General features: G+C 37.8%; 2 protein-coding genes across 4 annotated transcripts in view; both read left to right on the plus strand.

Annotated features, from left to right (window-relative positions):
• Positions 1–3,099, plus strand: part of arhgef10 (Rho guanine nucleotide exchange factor (GEF) 10) — a 48,266-nt gene extending 45,167 nt beyond the window's left edge. For both annotated transcript variants that reach the window (XM_028000492.1, XM_028000493.1), the window contains one exon: positions 676–3,099. In XM_028000492.1, coding sequence (XP_027856293.1) covers positions 676–1,181 — 506 coding nt within the window. In that variant the 3' untranslated portion in view covers positions 1,182–3,099. The remainder of the gene's footprint in view (positions 1–675) is intronic.
• A 1,689-nt stretch (positions 3,100–4,788) lies between these two features.
• kbtbd11 (kelch repeat and BTB (POZ) domain containing 11) lies at positions 4,789–10,181 on the plus strand. Of its 2 annotated transcripts, none has more exons than XM_028000772.1 (2): positions 4,789–5,343; positions 6,885–10,181. In XM_028000772.1, the coding sequence occupies exon 2, from the start codon at positions 6,964–6,966 to the stop codon at positions 8,866–8,868; it is 1,905 nt and encodes a 634-aa protein (XP_027856573.1). In that variant the 5' UTR covers positions 4,789–5,343; positions 6,885–6,963; the 3' UTR covers positions 8,869–10,181. The 2 variants fall into 2 exon arrangements, with proteins under 2 accessions (XP_027856573.1, XP_027856572.1); XM_028000771.1 differs by having other exon boundaries at positions 4,790–5,339.
• Positions 10,182–27,180: the final 16,999 nt, after the last annotated feature.

A 27,180-nucleotide genomic window follows, 5' to 3' on the forward strand; every position in this document is an offset into this window, starting at 1 on the left:
CTACCCAGAGCAAGCGGGACAGTTAAGTTCAGTCCTGCTCACCATTTTCTACATTATTCACCAGGTTTGTTTCCAATAGAGTTGCACAGCATAGCAAGTCATTATTGCAATATTGGTGTGTAATAACACAATCACAAAAGACTACTTTGGAAAAATTATTGGTAGATTCAACCTATCTGGCCAAATAGATCACACAGGGTGATGGGATATGGAAAAGAAACAATAAAGGCAGAAAACTCTGGGTTAGAAATAATTCACATAATCACAGTTTTCAGCAACAGCATCATGGCTCCACAACTTCTTGACATTCACACTGAAATTCCCCCCATAGTATAAAATCAGCTTTGTCGCTGTAATCCCCTGAATCCTCAAATGGGGGAGGTTTGCCACAAATGACCTGGAACTGGCACTGAAAATTGTGCCAGACCCCAGATCATATCACCAAGACTAAGTTTTACACCCTGCATTGTCTCTTGGTATTCTTTCCTGCTCAACAGTATTGTACAAAGTAGAGTACAGCAAGGATAATGATGAAGTTTAAACCAGTACGATTTGTTTTAGTAGGCTTTTTTTCTCATAAACTGTTGTTTGCACACTATATATTATTTTTCATATATGTAAGTACTTGAACACAAAGCTTGTTAATAGACCACAATTGATTTTTACTTTCTTTAGGACGAGGAATGGTGTCATTACATGCACACAATGGGCCCGTCAAGTTCCTCACCATGGCTACTGCGGTGCGTAACTGGTCGTCTAGCCTGCCATCTTCCACTCCTTCCTCCTCACTCCAACAGATAGAGTCTGTGGACGCAGACAGCACCCAGCCCGTGTTAGACACAGCCTCCAGTCCTCCTCAGGGAAGGGGTGTGTGGCTGGGAGAGGCAGGCTGTACCACCATGGCTCTTCAGGACTCTCTGTCCTCTTCTTCCTGTGGTTCCTTAGCTCCCTCCCAAGGTTCCCTGGAGCATGGCCCAGAGGACGGGGCGTTGTACGACTTACTTCATGACCCCGCCCATCACCAAAGGGGGCGCCGCTCCAGCAAGATGGATGTCAGCTCTCTGCTAGTTGTGTCTGGAGGCCTGGGCCACCGCAGAGTCAACAAAAAGACCAAACAGTCTCGCCATGAGGACAACACCTCCACCATCATGATCTGGCAAATCCCGTTACTGAACATGTGACACCAAAACCCCAATGGTGTTAGTCTAAATACCTGAAAACTTCACAAAATCTTTCTCATATTTTCTTTTCATGTTTTTGCTTTTTTCATGTTGAACCAAATGATCTGCATACGATCCTCCGATGGCAGTCTGCTAGCATTTCACCAAGTATTTTGAATCAATCACATCAACTAAATGGCCTATTTTATACCAAAAGATTTGCCTTCTGCTATAATACCAAGATATTCCAGCCTTGTAAATGGGTTATTAGTCAAATCACTTAATCACTTCTAATGTTTATGCAAACAACTCCTACAAATGGGTCAAAAAATCTACTGTGCCTCGCAACAGTATGTATACCCCTGAAACTTTTTTCACATGTTGCCACTTAACAACCACACACTTCAGTGTATTTAATTGGACTATTTAACAATAGACCAACACAAAGTATGGGGTTTCAACATCTTTCATTAATGAAATTCTCTTCAGTTACAGCTGCAAGTCTTTAGTGGTTCGAATCTGCCAGTTTTTAACATCTAGAGACTGAAACTTATCAGTTTTTATTTGCAAAGAAGGTCAAGCTCTGTGTGATTGGAAGGAACTCATCTGTTGTTAGCAATTTCCAAGTCTTGACACAGATTGGGAAATTGTTTTGGGTCTGCCTTTGATTATGTCATTCTAGTACATAAATGGCTAATCAATCTAAGCCATTTCATTATAGCTCTGACTGCATGTTTAGGTTCATTGTTCTGCTGGAAGGTGAACCTCTGCGCCACTCTTAAGTATTTTGCTCTCTGTGTATTTAGTCTGATGCACAGAGTCAGTTTGTGCCTCCACATATACTTTTGTGGGACAGAAGGTTAGGTTTTGGTGCTTGCCTTACAGATTGTTGCAAACTGCAGAGGGTCCTTTTTATGGTTTTCCTGCAACAATGGTTTTCTAGCTTCTTGTTGCTTTTCCAGAAAGGCTAAATTTGTGAAGTTCGCTACTAACATTTCTATCAACAGATTATCTCTAAAACTTCTGGATCACTGCACCTCCTCCAGAGACGATTTTTGTTGAAGGCGACGTCTTGCTAAATTTGCTGCTGTGCCACTCTCTTTCAATCTTTGAATGATGGACTGAGCAGTTTGAGTAAAAGACGATGAAGTTAGTGGCTGTAATAAGACGAAATGTGGAAAAAGTACAAGTACAATACTTCTGCAAGGCACTGCACTGTAAAAAACGGAAATTATCTTGGAAAAAAACTGAAAAGTCTCTAATTTTATATTGTGTTTCTTGTTTATCTGTGATGTGGCTAAATCGTGTTAATTTTCTCGGGTGTGTGTGCTAGACTGCAGTATTTAAATCAGTGTTGAAAGGTAAGGGTTAAGTAATGACTGGGGCTTGGAGGGTATGCAAGGTAAGAATGGAGCTTTGAAACAGCCTCAGCATGGATTAGATCACCCATCAGGATCAGAGTTGTAAATCTGAAGTGTAATAAATCAGGATTAGGTGTCTGAGCTGAGAGAACTTTGACTTTTCTGTAAAGGGATTTATAAAAAATAAGCAAAGTTCTGATGGTTGAATTTTTATAAGAAGGCATCTAAGCATCCCTGGCGGGCCAGGTTTCTGTTCACAGAGGACATGTTATCACCAAGAAGGTTTCTCTTTTTTTTCTGCCTTAATGCATGTTTGTTTCCCATATATTTAAAAAATGATAAAAGGATTTATACTTTGAAAACGCTTGTATGTACTTATGTATATTAACAATTCTATAAACAGTGTTTTATTAAGCAAACTTTAGTACTTTTGTAAAGTTGTCTTCAAACAGCTTTGAGAATATTCCTCCATTATGCATTGAAATAATACATTTTGTTTACATTCAGTCCTGTGTTTAAAACGTGAGGAGAGTTGGCAAGCTGATTGAATTAAGAGATAAACAAAGACCTAAACAGAGGGTCAGTATTGCTTTTCTTCTTCACTCACTCCAGCCTTGTACTCTACTGTGCTTGTGTGCAGCAATCAGTACATGCCAAGACTAGCAATGTGCCTGAGGGGGCTGCAGGAACTCAGTCTGATACGGCTCTTCCGGGATTTCTCCTGCTTCGCAACAGAAGCAGGTCAAGGCTTCCTTTCTCTCAACGCCCACATTCAAGGTTGCACAACAACCATGTTTCCTTAAATTACCTGTTTTGACCAAAAATATAATTTCAAGCTGGAATCAGTCCCACACTGCAGCCCAAACCAACACAAACTGCTGGGGCATATCATAGTTTTGTAGGGTGGACATGAACTTAAGAAAACACTGAGCTAATTCATTCTCAGTGAACCAAAAGACTAACCCGGTTATTAGTTTGCCCAGCATTTCAGAGACTGGAAGGCTTTTTTTGGTTTTCCTTCCAACACTGAGGTTTCCATGATGAAAGTCTGTGTGCCCGTATCAGCGCTCAACAAACCTTTGTTCTCAGCTTTTGACATTAAGGCTCATTTTCTTTTTGCCCTCTAATTCACAGGCCTAATAGTTGTGTGATGCTTTTTCTGTAGCTCCTCTATTTTTAAGGCCAATTGTTAAGGTGTTTTCATGAAGGGTGCCTTATTATGGACTCTGGATGCCTTTATTTTTGAAGCCCTTGCTGTCATGAGATGTTTATCCTCAATAATTTGTGCTGAAGCAAATATTTTTCATAAAACTTCTAATATTGTAATTATTAATAGAAGTAAGGTTTGTGTTGCCTTGAGCTGTAAGCTTCAGGATTATTTCCAAAGTTCAGTTTTCTGAACATTTAGAATATCAAATTATCAAAAAAAGAGGATTTTTAGTCTATAAATGCCACCCAACTGAAAGTATGTCTATGAACTGTATAGAGTAGTATTACTGTAAGTGACTATAATTCAGGGCTCTTTTGCATAAGTGGATCGATGCAACATGTTGCTCTGCTGAGGTGTGAAAGAAACCCTGTTGAGTTACAGTTGGTTGTAACTCAACTGCATTATAGAATAGGATAGAATTACTTTTTTCATCCCAGCAGGGAAATTATTTTATTATTATATTACTAGAGCTGTTATCACTCAACATTCTCTTGACAATAGATTCAGACTTTTAAGTCTGAACTTAATAAAACACAACACCAGCAGAGGACATGATGCCTTCTCCCATAAATGTCCAACCAAACCTAACACTGCAACTCAGACTCTGTGTCTCTCCACTCCCTGTTGACTGTGCTTATTCCTTCCACTCAACTTTCTATGAGTTTTCTTGAATAGGGCCTCTGTGAATGGCCAACTTCTTTAGCAATGAGGTATTTTGGCTTACCCTTCTTAGTCACACTCTGCTGGTAATCTGTATAAAGTCATCAATCACTGGCATGGTTTTGTGTAGACCATGATATGTCTGCAAAAATTCTGTTAAACTAAATTCTATATGTTCTACAAACAATATTAATTTAAATTAACCAACTTAACACTTGAAATAAATTAAACTGTAACAAACTTTTATAAAATCTGTTTCACTTTTTGAGTTGAAATAAATTGGGTTTAATATTCTAAAAAAAAAAAATAGATACAGCAGTAACCCATAATTTTCCTCAGTTACTATGGTGTCCATGACAGATTAGATGCGTAATGGAATGTCACATCTCTCGGACGCCTCCACAGTGCGCACCGCAATTGGAGAGCTTCGCCCTGTTGACTGTGGGGTTAATACCGTCTGAAGAGGGCGGAGTTAAGATCAATAATCGCCACCTCATTCCTGTCAACTCTTTGAAAAAGAAAACAAAACCCACTGTCCAACCTGGAGGCGTGTGGGAGAAAACTAACTGTCGTTTTCAGGAGGAGACGAAAAAAAATAAATCAGGACGCTTGATGTGCGCAGCAGCTCCGAGCTTGTGGAAGAAATGACACGGCGATGTTGATGAGGAGGAGGTGCGACCTGGAGCTGGTCTTTAATCGCTTCGCCTTTTTTCCCCTTTACTACGGAGCCCCGGCTGAGTCTGGGATCTGGGGAAATGCACCAGTTCTATGAGTAGACGGGAGATCTCGATAAATCCTGAACGGAAGGGATAACCCGACTGTGAAAGTAAACTCATTCAGGGGAGCACAGAGTGGCTGCTTCATCCGTGCCGCCTTACGTAACTCAGCTTTGTGGAGAGGCTACCAGAGACGCTGCTGGTGCCGACCTGTTTCACAGACGGATCATAGGTAGGTCAGTTTATTTTTAATGGATTTACACCCATACTCTTGATTCATCGTGATCAGTAATCCATTATTTTTCCTCTCTCATATGTATTAAATCTACATTATCTTAATATTATCAGCGCCATAACAGTAGAATACATTACAGCCTTTTTGTAAAAAAAATAATAATATGTAGGCCGTCTATATTTCAGGTTTATACTACTACCGAGTCAACTGAATTTGCGCATGCGTTCTAATTGTCTCTAGATTACCACATATATAAGGGACAGAGTAATTATGGCAGTATGTTCCGAATGTGTTTTGGAACTGCTTCACTTCATCATCGTTACTGTCGCATTTCAGTGTTGGGCTTCATAACAGTTCATTTCTGATGTAAAATAACCTAGATTTCAGATTTATGGGGTTATTTTATAAAGAAAGGGCGCCTCTAAGAGAATGAAGACGCCTTTGCGTCGCTGTGGGGGGGAAAAGCATTCCCCCTCTTATGTTTTAACACTTAAATGTTTCAAATTATTAAACGAGTAGTAATATCACACACCGTTACTTTAGTCACTTGAAGAAAGGTCGTTTAAATCTAATTTTGAAGTAGAGAGTCATCCAAATCCATTTGGCCCTATATTTGCACAATGATAAATCCTGATTGTTCTAACACGTGTAGAATCGAGACTTTGTTGAAATGAAGCCAGCCTGACAGCATAAAGTAGGCAGACTGATCTCAAAAAGCAACACGTTGTGCTCAGAGTAAGTGAAGTTCAAGAACAAATGAAAAACAAAGTCTTTGACAGCTATCAGTCTGGAAAGCATCACAAACCAATTTCTATGGCTTTGGAGCCCCAGGAAGCCATTATTCACAAATGGAGAAAACATGACTGAGATTAATTTTCCCAGAAGTTGCCAGCCTACCAAATTTCCTTTTCAATTCATCAATAACCTATCCAGTTGGTGCGTAAGCTCAGAACATCATCTGAAGCACTGCTGATCTTACTTGTCTCACTTAAGCTGAATGTTCTTGATTTAACAATAAGAAAAATACTAGGCAAAAATGGCATCCATTTCAGACCTCCTAGGTGAAAACTACAGCTGACACAAAAGGCCCATATCTTGTTGGTCAAAAAACATCATGTGTTCCCCAAGACATTAGAATAGGAAGTTGTGTATCGCATTGCAAATGTAACAGCATTTCAGAAAAATAACATCATGCCTATAATCAAACATGGTAGCTGTAGAGTGATGGTTTAGGCTTTCTTTTCCATTTTAGGACATGGACAATTTTCTGTATCTAATGGAACTGTGAACCGCGTTCTTTACCAAAACAGACCAGCTTGGTTTGGATAGCGTTTGCTCCTATAATGAATTAAATTGTGACTTGAAAACTACATTCTATATTTACTCAGGTTGTCTTTGTCCGTATTAAAATTTATTTGATCTGAACATGTTAGTGTGACAATAAAACTGAAATAAAAGAAATCTAAGATACCAGATACATTTTCACAGCACCTTCCATTACTTCTATTTTGGCTTAATATTGTTTTTTTCCTCTTTTTTTAGAGTAAGAGAGAAGAACAGACCAAATAGTTTGTCTGATTCGTCACCATGACTGTTGAAGACACTGCCTGAGCTGAGTGATATGAACGAGGGTCACAGACAGGAAAGAGGAACAATCACTGTGGAGGCTGATGCCATTATCCACACCATGAACCCTGACCTTGTCACACTCACTGACAAAAATAGGAATGTATGTCCAGGTTTCGTCCAGGGGCTCTTGCAGAATGACCCAGACTTCAGTGCTCCTCCAGTGTTTGAGCAGGAGTACCTGCTCAATGGAAGACCAATAGAGAACAACCACTGTGATCATGCAAAAGGAAGCAGCTCCTACATCCCTAAAGTCGATCAGCTCTCTACAGATATGGGAAAGCCAAATAACTCTCCTCATGCTGACTCTGCTGAGTCCAATCACATTGCTGGCCTGCACCAAAATAGTGCAAATGATGAACTCCGCAATGGAGCAAGAGCAAAAGTGTCTTTTAGTCTAGATTCCCCTGGGAATCAAACCCAACAGAAAATTGATTGGTCAGTTCTAAAACCAAAAGACTGCGGTGATAGCAGTCTTGAAGCTGATGTAACACAGCCTAAAAAAGAACCTGATTTAGTCATTGAAGTTGGTGGGCAGACTATCAATGCTCACAAGTCCATCCTTGCGGAGAAGAGTGACTACTTCAAAGCACGTCTGTCGCGGAACATTTTGAAAGTGAAGGGCATGAGTTATAAGACTTTGTCTACACTGATTGACTATATCTACACCTCCCAGATCAGTGTTAGTAAGGACAATGTGGTTGACGTCATCACAGGAGCTAAAGTCCTGCAGATCCCCTGTGCCGTTCAGGCTGCCATGGACTCCATGTCTGAGCAGATCACATCGGAGAATTGCTATGAGATTCTGACCATTGCCAAGAAACAGCGTCTTAGTGAACTGAAAGAGACTGCTTATAGATTCATGAGTGACAACTTCCTTCAGATCCTCAAGGATCCTGCAGTCTATGGACGCCTTACTGGGTCTGAAAGGGATCTGGTCTTGAAGAAGAGAATGGAGGGGAGAAAGACCTTAATGGTTGCAGAGGTAAATGACGTGTTTGATCGAGTTGGTAGCCGGCCACCAAGCCGCTGTGGCAGCCGACCACAGAGTCCTTTGTCTGTTGGGTCTTCAGAGGAGAGCCATATGATTTACTGTTTTAGTGAAGCTGAAAATGACTGGCGACCTTTGACTGTGATGCCAGAAGACGTAAACATTAAAGGCTGCGGTATTTGCACCATGCACAATTACCTGTTTGTGGCAGGTGGGATAAGTGGCTATGGGGACAAAGGCAAAGTGTCAGATAAGGTCTTTTGCTACAACCCAATAACCAATCGCTGGGCTGAGATTAGACCCTTGAACCAGGCACGCGCACAACTAAAGCTTGTATCTATGGATGGCAGCCTGTATGCCATTGGAGGGGAATGTTTGTTCACAGTAGAGAAATATGATCCTCGAATGGACCGCTGGACGATGATTGCTCCCCTTCCCAAGGGAGCCTTTGCAGTGGCCCATGAAGCCACCACCTGCAGCGGAGAGCTCTACGTTTCGGGTGGCTCCCTTTTCTACCGCCTGCTCAAATATGACCCAAAGAGGGATGAGTGGCAGGAGTGCCCCTACAACAACAGCAGGAAGAAATCTAGCGACATGGTGGCACTGAAAAGCTTCATCTACCGCTTTGACGTGAACCGAGAGCAGGGGATCAATGTCTTCAAGTATAACACTATTGTGAAAATGTGGCACGACTGTGCATCACAAAGGCCAGGCAGTCATTTACCATTCAGGTGTGCCGTTATAGGGAACTGCATCTACTGTGTGAACAAAAGCCAGACTTTGCAGTTTGTGGTGGAGGAGGAGAACGCCTACTTTGTCGAGGAGGCACTGAAGGCACCTCTGGAGGCGAAGGGTGTCCTTTTTCCTTTTATCCTCAGTTTGCCTGAAAAGCCTGAAAAAGTCACATAATATGTGAGTGCAAGTGTTCATGTGGGAGGGAGATCCAGAATAACACATTTATCATGGGTTAGTAAAAACTGCAATAAGTAGAAGACCTTCCATACTCTCTTCAATGTCAGCTTTATATCTTGGTGTCTCATTGCCTGCTTGCAATGGAATGTGCGTATTTGCATGGTGGTTTATTGCATTTACAAGGTCAAGCCTTAAAAGGAAACTTTCTTTTTTTAATGTTTAATAAATGCAACAGTATTTGTGTCTGTAGAAAATGACATGATGAAAGTTATTATTATTATTATTATTACTTTTATGTTCACATTTGTTTGGTGCACTTTTGTATTTAGAATAGCTGTTATATAGAATATATATCTGATATGTTATTACGGTTACAAATGATCAGTGTTTAACTGAAAACTGTTTTAAAACAGTGTAGGTGTGCTTAATGAATGATAGAAAAGCGGGCTCTATGCAAATGAGTTACAAATTACAGGTGGATCTCTTGAAAATGATCTTTAATTAATGGTGAAATGTGACTGAGGGAAGTCAAATATTTCTCAAAAACAGATTTTAAGCAAACATTTAACCCATTATGAATGAATAATTTCATAGTCAAAGCACAGCAAAATAGATGCGACTTATTTTTACACTCAGAACTCAATATTTTTGCTTATAGTGAACTCGAGTGGGTCAACAGAAATAAAAACTAAGAGTATCTTGAATCTTCTGTGACTTACAAAAGCCATAGCCCTTTTTTGAAAGAACCTGAGTCTTACAAACTCAGCTTCATATTTTCTCCCCTTTAGAGGCTTTTCCTGGCTGCTTTCACATTGCTGGTGCAGGCCTTTCAGTTCAAAGGTACACCAATATCCTAGGGCTACTGAACAGTCAATCCATTGCCTTCACTGGTTCCACATACAAAAATACCTTTGTCTTTTGATGATGATAAGTCATGCTCTTGTGTCTGTACACATTAACACAAGTTCTTCTCTAAATTTCTTTCATAATTTAGATTGTCTCCAGTATTTCATTGCTGCTGCAATAACACTGAGTGTTTTTATGAAAGCTAATGCTGGTATATTACTGGAATAGATTGGTTTGTGATTGTAAAGGTAACAAAATGATGTGGTTTTTGTTATTTTCCTAGCTGGGTTCTGTATTGTTTGAGCTCCTTGTATGAATTGGCAGGATTGGATCTACTGTGATGAACTGGAAAATAGGTTCCTGTTTGTGGCATTTGAAGTGGGCTATCAAATGAGCTATTGGATAGTGTCTATCAGTGAAAACAAAGTGCTTCAAATAAAATATTTTATTCTGAAAGGCTGAAAGGATCTGTTTTTCTTTTTAGTTTGAGTGCTTGGAAGTTAATGATGCAACAGTTCCATCTACAGCGTATTATCTGTAACTGCATGAAGTAGCAAAATTAATTTGGTAGTCTTATAAAAATAGTGTCACTTAAGAGAATATACCACATTGAATTCGTTAATTTTAGGTCTGTATGCACGTCCAGATCTATGATTATCATATATCTCACAATTTTTATCATAAATGATGAAAATTTATGTATTTAATTACTTTTTCATATTTTGGAGACAGAGGAAATAAATTGATTGCAACTTACCTTTGGCTTGTTCATGATATAAATTTCACAATATCGCTTGTAATATGACTTTGCTGTTAAGGAGTAATATAGAGCGTCTTGCAAAAGTCTTCAACTCATATTTTTCTATGTTGCTACAACTACAAACTTTTTCTTGGGATTTCCTGTTGGCACATTTTTTCTTTTCTCTGCTAAAGAAAAGCATCTCCACAGCATTATGCTTCCACCATCAATAAACCATCCCCATCACAGTGGGGATGGTTTTATTTAGAAAGACATACAGTGTTGCTTTTCCTCCTTGCCTCACATTGTGCTTGTTGGTCAAAAAGTTTTGATCTTGTCTTTCGACAAGACACATGTTTACGGGGTCCCCAGCAAGCTGCGAACAAGGCTTTTTATGGCTTTATTTCAGCAGTGACTTTATTTTTAATTTATTCAATTGTGGATGAGACTACAATTTTCCTTTAAACTGATCCTGTTACTTAATCTGCAGCTCTTTATAGCTCGCCTGGGGTTATCACAGATATATGTACTCTGAGATTACTTTACCCACAATGGGACTCTATAATTACTAGGAATTTTTTTCTACCACAAATAGATGCACGGGTTTTTAATTAGGTGTATCAAAATTTTAAAAAAAGGCTGAATACAAATGCATGTCATTTAGATTAGTCTTTCTAATATGGTTAAATTTATTCAATAAATTCAAATATTATTGAATGGTTCATTTATTTCAGTGACTCAATTTGCTAAGTGAAACATTGTAGAGAATAATTACACACAGACTGATGTTTCCCAGCCTTTATTTTTTCTACTAATTATTATTTTCCACTTACACCTAATGAAAACACAACATTTACATTTGGAAAATTACATCAGACAAAAAAAAATGTGTACAGAAATGTGGGGTTAATGAAAGGCATGTTTAACACCTGCTTAAAGTTTTATTTTTTCCAAAAGATAATTAGTCTGACTAACAAGGCTCATGAGAATGCATATTCTAATTTATTTAATATAACTGTAGTATTTAAAAGTGAGTTCTTTTCATTCCACTTCATAGTTATACACTACTTTGCATTAATCTGTACATAAAATCCTAATAAAATGCACTAAAGGGCCACAAAACCAATTTTTTTTATTGTTTATGTTTTACAAAACAAAAATATTTAAGTGGTATTAATACTTTAAGACACTGCAAGGTATTTTGAGCTTTTAAAAAGGGTGATATATTTTTGTTGCTTTATTTACAGAAATTTTAACAGAAACACTTCCTGATGGCTTTATATTCTGAATGTTTACTGTATATAAATGTAAAACAAAACCAATTTGTAGTTTAGAAATTTCGTTTTCCTGTTAAACCTTTAGTAGGAACACTAAGTAAAATCTCTTATCTAGTGAGTCAATTTCAGGCTTGCACTTTTGTCTATAACCAAATATACAAACTGCAAAAAAATCTGAAACACATATACAGATCTTTTTCACTATTGGGCAAACCCTCATTTCTCCAGCATTTTATTTCCCTACTTTAAAAAGTTTTATTTACAGTTACAAAATCTTTAACAGTCAAATCTGTTCACATCGAAGTGGAAAATTGTTTTCTAATCTCAAAAGCCAATCCATGTATTTGTTTGTCCTTGTTCAAGATCAGGCTAAGGAGATAAAGGACTCAATAGGGAAATACAGACCTCCTCCAGCTCTTCCTGGGGAGTCCCTCGCCTGGATACTCAGATGCTGGAAGGTATTATTGGTCCTTCAGTCAACCCTGGGGTTTTCACTCATTGGATGTGGCCAGAATAGCTCAAAGGGAATCTGATCAAATGCCTTAACCACCACAGCAGCGGCTCCTTGTGTTATCTATGTCTGTACCGTATGTTTAAGACTAAGCTCAGGAACCTGGAAGAAGCTCATTTCAGCCTCTTTTATCCATGACCTTTTTCTTAGTCATGATCCATGTCTAATGTGTTTAGGTGAGGTGCAGAACTTTAATGGACATGTGAACTGGGAGCTACACTTGTTAACTCTGTTCTTTTTCTCATGACACACTGAAGCAGTTACAGTAGACAAGTTCCCATTATGTCTATTAGCAAGAGCCCAATATAAGTTAACTCCTTTACCTGAAGCTCAGGTTGACACTTTACCCGGAGGATGAGCTGAATCTCATTCTGTCTCCCCCATACGCTGCTGCTAGCCACTAAAGTGTACACTGAAAACAATGTTAAGTCAATAACAGAACATCAGTGGCAAAAAGCAAAGACATGATACTGAGGTTCTCTGAGAGCCTACCCATGAAGAGTCAAGACATCCACAAGTTAATATGTAAATTAAATGTCCAAACTACAGATGGCTCGTCTGTCTGCATAGGGGATGTGGATTTGTCAGGTTTGTGATTAACATAAACACATCTGTTAATTGGTAAAGCTCCAAAACATGACAGAAAATGTCACTTTATTACAATAACATCATGAGCTTTATGTGCACGTCTTTCAACCAGTAGAGGTCCTTCTTCATGTAGATTTGGGTCTGCGTGTGTTTGATTGTTCCGCCGAGTTTCTCAGTTTTAATTCCCTGAGTGAACGCTGGGGGGCAGTGTTAGCTTAACAGAAATGGATCACTCTTCTCATCAACCTTCTCCCTACTGCGACAACTGCTGGCAAGTCAGAATACGTTTCTACTTAAATCTACACCTTTGTAATTTTACAAACGAATAGAAATGTTTACAATTTAATTATTTTTTTTGTTTGTTTTACAATTTCTTTACCTTTGTTTGCAACGAGGGAACAAATAGTATGAGTGTATCATTTCATCAGTTCTTAGGTAAAATTGTCAGTTTGCTGTCCCTGGATACAGACCTTGCACAAGTGTTCATACTTTTTTAACATTTTCAAAATTTTTAATTCCACAACCAAAACGTTTAACGTATTTTGTTAGGATTTTAGACAGCTGACTAACCCAAAATGGTGTATGACTATGAAGTAAATGATAAATGGATTTCAAATGTTTTACAAATAAAAATTTGAAATATGTTTTGTCCATATGTGTTCTGCCCCCTACCTGGAGTCAATATTTTATAGAACCACTTGTTGCAATTAAAGATGTTTGTGATTTGTGTCCTTCTCTTGGATATTTACCCATTTCAAGAAAGAACTTTTTACACCATTCTTATTTATTTTGTTTATTTAGCTCAAGATCAGTTAGAAAATATGATTAGATTGTGTGAACTGAAATGTTTGTGTTTTGCCATAGATTGTTGGATTTAGACCTAGATGTTGCCTGGGGTTGGTCCATCCATCTTTCCAACTTTGACCAGGTTCACTGCTCCCTTCTGGGAAAAAGCACTCCCACAACATAATTAGATTAGATTAGATTAGATAGCATTTATTGTCATTGAACAGGATTCAACGAAATTTCTATTGCAACTCCTGTGCAAAAAGTCAAATATATGTTGCCACCACTATGTTTAACCCTACATAGTGACAGCAGTTTACATTTTTTCCCTTTTCATACCATTTATTGAACCCTAAGCTTTAAACATCTGTTAGATCTAAACACCTGTTAGATGTTTAAAGCGTAGGGTGATTGTTTTAATAACTTAATTCTGCTTCAAAATTCTCCACAATTTTATCTCTGGCCTGCCTACTGACCAGTTTTTCTTTGCCTTTCTGATGCCTTTTGTTCTCTAATAAACCCCTGAGGTTTTCACAGCCCAACTGTATTACTGAGAATAACTTGCACACTTGCATTTACTAATAATTAGGTCATTTATACATGCAATTATTTGCACTGGATTTTATATTGATTGGGGTCTTGAAAATGTGGCTAAAAGCACACCGCACCTTTCAGCGTTTCCTATGTAACCAAAAAAACAATAACAAACAAAACATGTTTAATTTTCTCGCTAGTTCACAATTATGTACTGATTTTTGTTGGTCTATCATATAAAATCTTGATAAAATACTTTTTGTCTCTATGGTGACAAAATTCGAAGAGGAGCATAAAGACAGTCTAAATCTGACTTTGATGCAATTCTTATTTTATAGTTCCTATTTTATCTTACATAATTATTTCTAACTCCACCAAAAAAAAAAAAACAATAAAAATTGTTTTAATTAGCAAGTAAGACATGCAATAAGTCTTCTGTCTGCAGCAGTGTCATCATCAATATGAGGACGTCAGCCGTGCCACAGTTCTCCAGGATCTTCCCTTATGAGCAACCCGTAACGCTGCACTCACCTTTGCTTTTCCCATCGAATACTAATTATGTTTGAGTAATTGGTTTTACTCATTTAAACAGAACGCTTGTTAATTTTTTCTGCTTGTTTTTCACCTGCAGCTAAATTTAATGGTTAAAGCCAGTTTGAATACGAAGAAAGAGGTGTTTGCAGTTTAGGTTTTAGAGTGTGTTTTTGCTTTTGCGCTCACATCTTGAAAGAACGGAAATAAAATGTAAAATTAAATAGCCACTTTTTGTGTGGATAAGCTGCAGGGATAATTGTGTGCTTTCCTACTGGAAAGCCTTGCGAAGCCTGTTTTTCTTTGATGGCAAAGACTTTATAAGAAGAAAAAAAAAAACAGATTTTGTTTTTAATTTCCAGTTGATTATGGGTGATTATGCGCTAAAACAGCAAACTTGAGCCCGTTAAGAGAGACAGAGTGAAATGCAAAAGACAGGAAATTAGAATTAGCAGAGAAAAGTATGGCCCGGAGAGAAGAAATCGTATAATGTGCTTTTCCATATCCACCCAGCACTCTCTGCTTTTTGTTGCCATCTTGAATATACACGAAATTATTTACACCTTCAAGGCAACTCAACTAAGCTCCACATCAGTCAATTAGTAAATCAGAATTTTTCTCTTATTTCAGTTCAGTGTGGAGTCCTTGGCTCCCTCTGGTTCCCCCTCTTCCGCCCCCACCTCCACCATCCTTTTAGTCTCCCATGTTGACAGTGACAAATTACTCCTCTGCTGGGCGAGATTGAAAATTAAAAGCATTTAAAGTTGCTCATGCATTTATGCTAATGAGAAATTCAGATATGATTTGCATGCGAAAGAGGCCAGTCAGGGAACTCATCATTGCCCGCACCACCTCCAGCCCTGCCTTTCTTTTTGGCTCTTTATCTTTCTCTTCTTTACATGTTTGTGAAAAGTGGCATTTAAACTCTGAAAATGGGACATTTGTTAAACTACAGCGCATACAGGGAAACAGTATTGCTACCTAACATTATCTTTGTGCAATGTTTACCAATGCCACCCCCCTCCCTGTAAAGCCACTCTGGCAAATGGGGTCATTGTGTCTGCGTTTTCACATCACGCTGCAGGAGGAAACATGGCGTACATAATAACATTGTGAAGTTAATGCTGTTTCCTGTCTGCATGGATAAAGAATATACTTCTGTTGCGTTCCGGGAGGCAAAGTTTAAATCACAAACATAATTCTGTGGGCATAAGCCTCTAAAGTCTAACATTGAAATGTTTGTTCAGATGAAAAAATAAATAAATAAATAAAAGCCTTGTTTTGTGATAAACATGTCCAGCTCAGTGCAGAGCAGAGCCCTACAGGATTTAAACTCTATGTGGATTTGTGGGGTTTTTTTCTGTCTTTTTTTCAACTAAAGCTTCACTCCAAAAATATCAAACGCACACTTCTTTAAGTTTGTTTGTTCCACTGCTGCTAAATGATTGTAACCTTGGAAACAAGATGCATTAATGAAGGTGGAAAATGAAATGGGAATTTAATTTGTTTCAGTGTTCGGAGCTAGGTGGAATGGATTGGCTTTGATTGAGGTGCGAGATGAAGGAGGAAAGCGCTGACATGACACTTGCATTTGTCATCATGTCACTTCACCGAGGATGCTGCAGCAATTATGAATGTGGGTGCATAGCAATTAAAAGCAGCGGTGTTCATTAATAATTCCTATATTAATTTTTCAGTGGCCATGGAAAGTGATTGCCACTGCACACATGCAGGCTTTCCAATTATGCTGCTTAATTAGAAATGTCAATATTAAGAAATAATTAAACTTGGGAATACATTAAGTTTGTCAGAAATACTTAAAAAGTTATGACCATCAGTCAAAGGATGTTTTCCAGAATGTATTTTGCTGTAATTTATTGGCAGAAGGTAAGACTTTGATCAATGCAAACTGGCTCATTAAGTCATGTGATCTTTCTTTTTGTGTGTGCCATTTTTATCAGAAGCATAATTTGTTACCTGAAAGTAAAGAATGTGCTGAATCACTTTGCAAAAGTGTCTCTTCAAACTTGACGCAACTGCATTTTCAGTCTTTTTGTGAATCAAATTAAAGGAAATCAGTTACGATTGAAAACTCATATAGAAAAGATTAATTTGCAAAAGATTAATTTTTCTATATCATACAAAATATGATATAGAAAAATAAATATGAGTAAAAACTACGGTACTATAAAACAAAATAAAGAAAAAAGAAAAGAAAAAACAATAAATACCAAGTAAAAGCTGTAATAAGAGGTATGGCTTCAGCTTTGTTTTAAAAGCTTGGAGCTTGTCCAAGATGCAGTTCCAGAGCTGGTGGGAATGAAAACTAAAAGCTCTGCCCCAATCATATCCTGGAAACTCTGGCAATGACAAGCAAACCTGCCTCTTTAAATAGGAGTAAGTCAAGTGTTGCAGGTAGGATGCTGCTGGGCCACTGAGGGCTGTGTCATCAGATTTAGCAGTATTTTAAACTGAATTCTGAATTTGACCATGTAATATTGATAATATTGAAGGAGAGCCTCACTGTTTAATTCAGAATCCGGATGAAAACGGAGCTATTGGAGCGCCGGGTGATACTGTATTGCAGTGGTCCAGTGTACAGGTTATGACTGCACCCACATGTTTTTCTGCATCAGTCTGAGTCAAATTAGACATGATTATTTTCAGGTGTTGTGCAAGTGGAAAAAGGCAGTTTTGGAGACCAGTTTAAAATATTTCACAAAAAGAAAAGTTTTGGTCTAATATCACTTCAATAATGCATCTGTAGGCCAAACAGGAGACTATAATTATCTTGTTACGTGGATAAATAAAGTTAGGTGTCATCAGCATAAAAAATTACCAAAACCTTCTGGTGCAAATGTTTAGGTTGTTAATGTTTACGTTTTTATCCAGCTTTATTTGCTTTCTCAACAGTTCCAACCTTGCTAGTTGAGCTTCTGAAGCTGCAACCTGATTATTTTCTGTCAGTTAAGTTTTAACAAATTCAGTTACTTTTCTAATATTTGTTTTGCATTGATTAATGTGGTCTTGTATCAAATATATTTAAATAGACATTATTTTTAGAGATGTTAAAGATATTATTTTGTTGTTTATGAACTGTTTATTGTGCAAATACATTGTTCTTTCTTTTGATAAATAAATTAAAAACTGAACCAATTTTTTTTGTAAAATATAAGTAAGAATGTTTAGAAACCAATGAATTGAAATGAAATCATTTCATGTCAATAACATCAAAATAAGAAATAGTTTGGATTGGACTATTGTTTCAGTAAGTAGATACAATTAAAAAGTATTTTTCAGCCTTAATATTCAGTGAATATAATTGTTAAAAATCTTACCAGGTGAAACGTGATAAGACTGTTTTTGTTTTGTATTGATTCTAACCTCTTGTTGTATTGTTGTACTACTGTGTGTTTCTGAGTGAAGACAGCCCCAATGTTATGTTTTTATCTCAGGAACAGACTTGTTTTGAGCTAGTCTTTTGATCATAAGAACAACTTTCTGCTCTCATATGAGTCTCACACATGACTGGGTATTGATTGTTTCTAGATTTAAGCCAAGCTAATAATCAAGAGGAGCCATCACCTGTTGGTTGCAGAAGCTGACTGAAAGGATGACTTGAAAGCGGGTGTGCACCTCAAAGCGATGGCAGCTTCTAATGATAGGCTTGGTTTTTGGCACCGCATGCTGGCCACATTTCCCTCAAAGCCACGTGTGACAGTTCTTTAATTGGACTGCTCAGCTCCCTTGGCGCCAAAATACGTTACAGGAGACAGTAATGCTGGGGATGTTTTTATGCAATTATCCCAAAATGTACCCCGATCAAACCAAGAAATCCTATATGTCTGTACGGGAACACAGACACTGCACATTGGAACTGAACCTCCAAACTCCTCTTTGATTTATTGAGTCATTTTGTTACAGTATTTAGTCCTAAATCAACCAGGCTTTCACGTATGTAAAAGGATGGGACATAATTATAACACTGTTATTCTGAGGTTAACTTCTGCATTTTCAGCTAAGGAGAGATTGACAGACAAATGGCAAGTATGCTATGATACTTAAAAGAAAACAGATGAATGCAGATAGGATTTGTTATGGTCAAGACAATTATAGAGATCACTGCTGAGTTGGCAATAGTCCTGGAGTCACTGAAACCTTTCACAAGTAAGGTAACCAAAACAAGAATCCCTGCTAAAGAAACGACTGGCTGTTCACAGAATGCTGTAACCAATGATAATAATAAAAAGTTTGATGAAATTAAAAACTGTGGTAGATTAAAAGTCTACCACAGTTTCACTAGACATAGTGAAACCATCACATTATCTTTGTTAAGCCATTTCTAAGACATAAAGGACAGAAGTATTTTACCTGGGCTAAGAGTTTTTTTTATTTCTGCTAATCTGAGAAACTGAAAATCTAAACTACCAAAACAAATGGTTGATCTCACTGTACTTTGTGCATTGAATCTTTGTGAGCTCACTGTCGTAAGTTGAATTGTTCTTTTTTCCATGAAATATTTTTCTTCCACTCAACTTTCCATGAATATGTTTGGATAGAGTACTTTGGACACATACCGCTTTTTAACTAATGACATTTTGTTCCTGTGTAATGAATCTCAATAACAGATGAGTTGCACTGAGTAAATCCAACAGCTGAAATAAGGACACCGTGTCAAGTTGAAATCACATAACTGGAATATTATTCAAGTTTACAGAGATGCATTTGTAGTTCTAAATTACAACACTAAAGTGCATGCCTGACCTTGATAAAGTGGTATCGTTTTCTCTCGTTTTTTAGCTACTGTTGTCCACACACCAGTGACTGAGTATAAAAAGACCCCGGTGAACCGGAGAAGAGTGAGCATGTGTGTGCCTCCCCTTAGCCTGTGGCTGCAGCTCAGCCTTGAGTGCCAGAGGATCGCCCCCGCTCTCTGACAAATGAGAAAAGCCACAGCGGCCCTGGTGAAAGTGACAGGCCAAATGGAAGCAATTCCTCCCGAGGCGTGAGAGAGCAGCTGCGACCGAGGCATGCCACGCTGCTCCAGACAAGTGTGTTTGTATTTTTGTGTACTACTGGCTATCAAGACTTAACCTACAGAACGATTTGTATTTTTCTCCTGGCTCATGGTCCCCCTCGAAGAAATGTGTGTCATTGATGCATTGGAAATCCAACCACCTTCATTACACCACACACCTTTACTTGAGGAGAATTCTGTCATGTGTGTTTGTTTTACCCTGGTATTTTCTGCCCTCAGACTCCAAACTAGAAGCACAGTGTAAAAAAAAAAAATCCCTAATAAACAACCAGGTTTATATGATATTAAATAATAAAATTATGATTAATCAGTGGAACATTTTTCCACCTTTAATATAACATTAATTCCATGAAATTCCCCAAATCTGTCAACTTCATGTCATTGTACAGATAGTGTGAAACTGACTGGTATTTGTAATTGTAACTGTTTAGAGCTGGACCTTAACAAAAATCTCAGCATCAAACAAGAACCATAACCCCATAGCATGATACTGCCACAACCGTGCTTCACTATAGGAGTAGTGCTGTTTACTGTAATGCAGTGTTTTGCTAGTTGGTTGCAATAGCGTTGTTGACCTCTTAGACTTCTTTCAGATTTTTTCCCCCTATAGACAATTTTGCTGACCTGTAAAGCATGTATGTCACATTAGACATAGAAAATGTTTGAAAGATTTATTGTTAGTTCATTTATTTACATTGCATAAAATCCAGCACTTTATCATGAGTGTGTTCATCTTTGAGAACCTCTTTATTTGGGTCGTTGGTCGCGTGGACAGCCTGCACTCGTGCTGGAAAGATGATTCCCTTGAAGGACCACCAGTACAACATGCCAAACCTACTCCACTTCAGCGGCTCATGGATGTGTGAGTAATTAACATTCTGCCCTGATGGATTAAGTGCCACCCTGCTGGGACATACTTTTCCTACTGCTGTTGGCATAGTGACCAGTAAGAAACAAAACCCTTTTAGAAGCAAAGATTTAAAAGTGGCCAAAGTAGTGATAAGGGCATTGAAAGACAGATCATCTAACAAATCCAGGAGATTTGAAAAGGTTGAATGAATTTGTTAAAAAAACCCAGCAGAATTATGATTCTGCTGGAGATTGATGACTCAGGGTAAGAAACTATTCCCACTATAGTCAGACTGTCTGTCAAGAGATATACACAAACTTGCATCTTCATCCTGTCTTCCGTTCCTAGCCTTTTAAATCTCTTCCTCTCCCTGCCTTCTCTCCGATCACCCCGGGCCAAGAGAATCAGACATCACTTCCACAAAGCCATCATAATTACTCCATGCCGGAAGAATCAATTACAAGCTGAGCACCACTGTTTCCAGAACGGAGCCAAACATTAAAGTTTAAAAATTCAGAATTATTAAAAAGTCATGCTCTCAGGGACACATACAGAATATTTACTGTTAACAAATACGTTAATAACTTCGCTCCAAATTATTAATTCATGCCTTGTGCTGCCTCTGCAAAAAGTCTTGTCTCATGGCTAATTTCTCTGCCTTTTTGCGCGTTCAAAAATGCATCATTCTTACATTTTTTTATATTGAACTTGAGATATATTTTGGTGTCTCTGACAGAAAACATTTATTTGGTTTGTTTGAGGAAATTGGATGCAATTTCAATTGTCCGCTCTGTGCATGTTGACAGTGGTCTTCAGTATTTCATCGAGATTTTATGACAAAGACCAGCACAAAGTAATTCATAATTATGAAGTGGAAGGATTATTTATTGGTTTCACAAATGCAAATTTGAAAAATGTGACATGCATTCAGCTCACCACACTCAATACTTCGTAGAACCAACTTTCACTTCTATCACAGGCTATTGGAATGTCTCTGCCAGGTTTGCACTGCCAATGTTTTTTATTAATTCTTTGAAAAGAATTGATAACATAGCTCCTAAATTATTTTTTTAAGGGGTGATATTTTGTAAAATCAACGTTTATGAGTTGTATGTCATTTTATAATGCTATCCCCCCCTTATACAAAAACACACCTGGAGATTTGCAGCATTTTATAGCAACTGATCATAATGTTACTTGGTTATGCTATAAAATAGCAAATAATACTATCCCTTTAATGCTGGCCAGGGCAATAAACATGGTTAAAACCTGCATTGCCAAAACAAATGTGCGCAAATATTTTTGTTAATGTCGAAAAAACTCAATTTCGCAAAAAAACAATGACAGCGACGGATGTATTTTTCATTATATTTATAATTCAGCCCTTGCGCTAGCGCTTATCATCTATCAGTCATCAGCCGTCAACAGGCGTTGTATTGAAAAGTGTATGAGGCGTTTCGGGGAAATTGTAGCTATATACTCAATACGTTAGAATGACACAACTGTGCCATGCTGTGAGAGCTCTAGTGGAGCCAACTGTATGTCGTCTGGAAAAAAAAGAAAAGAACTACAAACCACGAAGAAGACTACTTCCTGACGTCTTCTTCGCGGCTTCCGCCAGTAGATCAAGTCGGCTGTTGATCACGTAACTCGTGTGACACGGAGAAAATGCTTCCATTGCAGTCCTGCGGAATACATCTATTTCGATACGATTGAAAACCACCTTATTCCAGCGCAACAACATTTTTTTTTGTCGAAAAACGTGAGTTTTTTCGAAATCTATTTTCGAAATTTTAGTTTTATGGCTAACTGGAACGCAGCTAGTTTTAGCCATTAGGCCAGTTTGTAGGTAAGTAGGTCATATGAACAAAATTTCTATGCTTTACTAATGTTGGTTTTCCTGTGTATGCTAATTTACTGAAGCCCTTTCTGTTAGTTTAGGTTTTTAAGAAGCATACACTCATATTCTGTTTCTAATTCCGCCTATAACTTACCTGATGTAGCTGTACATTAAGTAATAAAACTAGTCTAGGAACCGGTGACCCTTCCAGGCTTATCGCCGGACATGAGAATCCATTCTGAACCTGCACAAGATGAAACAGGTAAAGAAAATAGATAAATGTAAATGTAAATGATAATAAATTAGATGAGAAAGAAGATCTAGGTGAGTGAATTGGAAAAACAATGTTTCAGATCCTGGAGCAGCCCAAAGCTTTAGGAAAAAGTCCCTTGGCCCTGTAAATTGGCTCTCAGACAAGGTAGAAAAGAAACAATTGCCCTTTACCTCTGAGGTAGCATGTCATCACTCTGAAATTCACTACTGGGCAGATTAAGGTCAAGTATGCCATTCCCTTTCTTTTTTCCCCCCACTCTTCTCTGAAGGGAACAGAGGGAGGGCGAACACAATGATGACAGGGAGAGTGTGTGAGTGTAGAAAGTGGGATTTTGAAGGTCTTTGAAACAGCTTTTACACCTATCCATGGTAGTGTTCCTCTCTCACTCTGAGAGCTGTGATGATAGTGGCTGCTTGTCAAGGAGAATGAGCCCACCTGCTCTTTCTAACCCAGTCCTGCTGGTTCAGCTCATAGCTTCGACATAAATAATAAAAGAACATGAGTGGGGGTTAGTAGTGGCCTTACCGTCTGGTTGTCAGATCAATCCGAATGTAGCTGCGGAGGGTACAACAATTTATGAAAGGACACTGAAAGCTTATTTTCATACCGATGGAAGCAGTTGATTCCTGCCCTTTAACTGTTTTTAAAACTTTTTAATTTTTAAAGTGGAATTTTGTGAAGTACTTGACTATCTTACATGTAGTTAAAGGTTTTCTGATTTGCCTTATGGTAAGCTTTCTTTGTACTTATAAGTGAAATTGTGACTTTTTTCATAATTATAATTTTCAGCCATTGTTTACATATGAATTTACTGTGTCTGGCTACTTTTGGTGCAGGATTGTGACACTAGTCTCATGTCAATAATGTACAAGTTGTATGACATATGACATGACCATTCAGACTGTAGCCATTTTGAAACTATTAGATATGCATCTGACTTAGTGCCACATGTGGAAGTGGCACAAATCAGATTTTTGTTTGTGGGGAAAACAAGTTTACAATTGGACCATTCAGACTGCCATAAAAAATATCAGATACGGGTTGCACATGAGCATTTGCCAGCCTTTCTGCACTGACTACAATTTTATTTTTTACTCATCCCAAAAAATGCTAAAATGTTGTCTGATTCTTGTGAACCCAGTATGATCTATTGTCTTATGACAATAGATTAATTTCATCTACTTCGACAGCATTGATGTTGTGTCAGAACTATGTTGATTCTTGAATAAACATCACCAAGTGAAAAGTTGTGTTTTCAATTAGACATAGTGTGAGTACAGTCTGAACTGTGAGATTTTGCTTTAAAGAGGTGGGTAACATGTTGATTTTGCAAATTTAATTCAAGAAGGCACGTGGATTGTGAAAATCACTGCGAATACAGCTTTTATATTTCCACTTTAAGAAAACTATAACCCTCCCTCAAGTATAAAGGCACCCATCTTTGTATTCTAATAAGATACAATGAACATAATCAGATCTGAGTGTGAAACATGAAAGGCCCAGAAAGGTCTGGTTTCCTAAATCACTCTGGCACCCCATTTTAGAGATGGCATTTGCAGCAGCGGGTGCTAAAACCATATGATGTCATTAAGCATTTGCTCTTCACAGATGATGAATCAATGAAACAGAAGTGGCAAGACTGCCAATTGTAATTACAGAATCAATTGACACACAATTAAGTTATTTGATTGAGTGGATTGTCCTGTCAATCATGAAGGAGCTCCCACACGTTCAGTAATGTGCATGTAAATGGAATAACATTTCCCTTTCCGATGTCAAGGGCACGTTTACGAAGTCTGTCAGCAATTAAGAACTATAATGTGCTGAGTCGAGCACACTGACAAAATAGGCAGCAATTTCTTCTGCTCCTGTTTAAAATTATGCTTATCAGGTACCCCGCCTCGGCAAAGGTGAAGGGTCGGCCTCAGCAGGCAGGCGGCATTTCTCCACATAATTGAGAGAAGTTTGAATTTAATTGTATAATTAATCTTGTCAAATTAAGTTACACAGAAGTTCAACCACTAAGTTGGGCGGTCTGGAGTATTTTAAATTGCCTTAATGTGGAATATGCACCACAATGCACTTTGTTCTTTCTTGATGGTATGAATTTTTCTGCACGATGAACACGACATGCTGTAATAACCTGTTAGCTGTTCTTAACACGTTTTTCCCTTTATGTGATTAATTTCCTCAGAGAGTAATTGCTATTTTAGAAAAAGAATCTCATTTCAAGTTATTGTGAATCAGTGAAGAAAATGAAAAGGAAGACTTCATGGTGAGGTTCTTTGAACTAAATTTAAACAGAAGAAAACACCTGAACAAATGTTAAATTATATCTGCCTTTTATTTAAGTTTTCAATAAGGGTCTTTGTAAAGTTAAAATTTTTCTGAGGTTTTTGCATCATGGTTTGATAGCCTGTTGGATTGTGCAGTTATATTATAGAGTATGAAAACCAATAAGATAATTTTCTGTGTCACTGAGCAAACTACATTTTTCATGTTCTAATTTGTTTTTCATAATCTGTATAGCTAATAACCCAGAGTTATTAGCTATACATTATGAGCTGTTCTGTTCATATCATATGCAGAGAGGGATTAACCAAATGATCAACAAATATTTCATTAATTGAATAATAATAAAATGACACAACATACAGTTTTGAAAGAGTTAACTTATTATTATTCATATTAGCTTTTGAATAAGCCATAGCATTTTAAATGAGTGTTTATAGGTGTGATTTGTGTTATTAGTCACATTTGTTTTGATAGTGTGCTGGATTGTGATATAATTCATTTGCTCAACAGAATGTGACACAAATTTGACATACATTTCTTTTATGTGTTTTTCATTTTAATTCACTTTGAGCCTTTATTTTTGTAGTTAACCTGAAAAAAGTTTCTTGTTAAACTATTGGAATAGACATGACTCAGAAATGTTACTGGATAACAGGCAAAGCACCTCTGAATTAGAAAGACAGGATGGTGGTCCCAGTTTTAAAAAATGGATCAGAATCATAAGCTATGACCCCACAATGGAGAGATGACACTTGTCAGCTTTCCTTGGAAAGTTTCCCCTAGGTTGATGGAAAAGAGGCTATGATGTATCATTAAACCTTGGATTAAGTAAGAAACTAAGGTTTTAGCAGTTGTGTCAAATCAGGACTCAGAGATCACTATCCTCTACATTTACCTACCTATTTCTTTGCTTCAGCACATCTGAATAAAATTAATTGCTCATTACTACAGTAGATTCAATGGCATGCTGAGGAGGCGATTTGGTCCTTGAATCAGCTGTGCTGAAAGCAAGAAAACCTCTAAAATATTCTGGACACTAACTCTGGGGGACTGAAGAGGGACAACCCTGTGCTACTGGCTGTAAAATTCATCAGACTGAGGGGATTCTAAACATTCAGCTTTAAGTACAATGGTACATAGTTTAGATCAAAGCCTATTCATGTGTTCAAATGGCATAATCAAAGTCCAGAACTAAATCCAGTTGTGAATCTGTATACTAGGCTAAATAATTAATGTTGACAGACTTATCCAATCAGATATTTACAACATAGAACTAGCAAAAAATTCAATCTCTAGATATGTAAAGCTGTTGGAAGACTTTTAAGGGGAAATTGATTGAATTATTATTTTTTAACAGTAGAAGAGTAAAAGATCTGAATAGAAATGCACATCACAATTGTGAGAATTTTATTTGTAAAACAAATTTTAAAACCCTGTAAGATTTCCCTTCCACTTCTAAAATATTGTTCTACTCTGCAATATTTTTTGGTCATTGTCCATTGACCAAAAAAAGGCACGAACAAATATATCAGTTTGTGTTTGTAAAGACAAAACGTCAGGAAATAGTTCAAGAAGTTTAAATAGTTTTGCAGTTTTATCTCTGCATCTTTAAAAAAGAAAATTGTGTTTGCAAAATGAAAATGTGAAAGTATGGCCGAATGTATGCTGCTTGGAGAACCAGAGGTCGCAGGGGGATTTGCAGGCATCCCAGCACAGCGACTTCACTTTGCTGTTGTTGTCAGATTCAGTTTCAGCAAGCAGCCGAGAGGAGCTGGTGGAAAAAAGTCTCCTTTGGCTGGTTTGAATGCCAAACTGTGCATACGAGCTTTCAAAGGGCCCCCTTTCATGTCTGTGACGTCCAAGCATTTCTGTGTCGACAGCATCTCTGGGAGCGAAACGCTACTCCAGCACAACCCTGCTGTCAACCACAATGCAGATGGAGAATCTGCCCCTTGTGCACTTTCCCTGAAGTACATACTTACATAGATGGCTCTATTCTGTGCTGGTGTGTGTTTTCTGTGTAGTGGGCTTTCTGTAAGTGGGGAAATGTACGCTCGCTGCAGCCGAGTATTCCAGAGTGTGGCTATTTTTAGTGTCGAAGTTTCTCTTCTATGTTTCTGTGGTACCAAAGTGAAGCAGATTTCTCTGAAGGGAACCTGTTTTTAGGTCTTAGTTGAGTTTAAAACACCAAATAAATGGG

Source organism: Xiphophorus couchianus, chromosome 19 (genome assembly GCF_001444195.1).
Source record: "Xiphophorus couchianus chromosome 19, X_couchianus-1.0, whole genome shotgun sequence".
Taxonomy (NCBI): Eukaryota; Metazoa; Chordata; class Actinopteri; order Cyprinodontiformes; family Poeciliidae; genus Xiphophorus; species Xiphophorus couchianus.

Coding starts and splice junctions, on each gene's coding strand:
- kbtbd11 (XM_028000772.1), top strand. CDS start 6,964: ATGAACGAGGGTCACAGACAGGAAAGAGGAACAATCACTGTGGAGGCT.